Genomic DNA, 1,190 nt, shown 5'->3' on the forward strand with positions numbered 1-1,190 from the left:
AAATTCTTCTGTAATTCAGAGGAGAGGTTCTGGATGCAGCCAGCGCGCATTAGGCAGCCAAATTTGGTCAAAGCTAAAAATAGCCATAGGAACACGAGGGCAATGATTTCTGAAATAAAGCGAAGGGCCCTTCTTTTCTACCCATGGATTCGCTCTCTGCTCTCCACCTCAGCTTTATCTTCCATGTCCTTCGATCGATCACCGATCCTAGCCCATCAAAAAGCTGCCTTTCCTCCCTAAATTCGTCTTGTTCATCCTTTTCTTCTTCTCCTGGTTGCTTCGCGGTGAAAGCTCTCGCCTTTCTTCCTGACTTAGTTTCTGTGATTACGAAATGGCGCAGCAAGAACACCGTATTTCTGATGGCGAAGAGGAAGCAACGTTTCTTTCGCCTGGCCATCAGCCAAACATGACCGTCCCTTTCCTCCCAGAGTTTGATCCCACTTCCCAGTTCGGGCGTATTGCTGAAAACTCATCCATGTCGCCGTATCAGTTAGAGGATTTAAACCCACTGGCTTCCAGCGACGGCCCAATGCCATTGTTGTCGAGCCCTTTGCAGAGCGATGCTTCCACTAGCTTTGACTCGCTGCCTTCTCTCGTCGCATCCGAGGTGAAGCAAACGCCATTGAGGCCGGAACTGATGTTGCCGTTGCAGAAACCTGAGCTTCAGCCTCAGATAAACCAGGTCTCCGTGGCTTGTTCAATTGCTTCGATTATTTTTGTTTTTCACTATTGAGCACCAACTGCTTGTTGAAATGCCTCTGAAATTACTTGCTGTCTTCTCAGGTGGTGAAATCTTCGCCATTTGATCTATTTCCTGAAGCTGGCCTTCAGATGGAAATGGAGCTCCCTTCAAACCAAAGCCATCATGGCATTATGAATCCCTTGCTCAGGGCAGATCAGCAGATTACGATGGATCAGGTTTTCTTCAATTTATTATTAATTTCTCTGTGTTAAATTCTCTTGTTTTATTCACTATTTCTTACAAGCCCTGGACATTTAGTTTGTTGGCATGAATCATCTATCATCCTTTCAAATTGATCCGGACCGAAATCAAATAGTCATCTTTACTACAGAATCCACTCAAATTTCTCGTTCAAATTGTGGCACATTTGTGATCAATGAATCTCAAGGGGAAAACACTGATTGTTCATCGTAAGTTTGATTCAAAATTTAGTTTTTCTTTGTTTTTT

The 1,190-nt window shown here is 44.1% G+C and overlaps 1 protein-coding gene across 1 annotated transcript; it reads left to right on the forward strand.

The window, feature by feature from the left end:
* Positions 1-155: 155 nt before the first annotated feature.
* On the forward strand, positions 156-1,152 carry LOC110034929 (the record flags this gene model as incomplete). Its single annotated transcript, XM_020739169.1, has 3 exons — positions 156-682; positions 784-918; positions 1,001-1,152. Coding segments are annotated over exons 1-3 (638 nt in total), but the record flags the coding sequence as incomplete, so codon positions are not given.
* Positions 1,153-1,190: the final 38 nt, after the last annotated feature.

Source organism: Phalaenopsis equestris, unplaced genomic scaffold (assembly GCF_001263595.1).
Source record: "Phalaenopsis equestris unplaced genomic scaffold, ASM126359v1 Scaffold194736, whole genome shotgun sequence".
NCBI classification, from domain to species: Eukaryota; Viridiplantae; Streptophyta; class Magnoliopsida; order Asparagales; family Orchidaceae; genus Phalaenopsis; species Phalaenopsis equestris.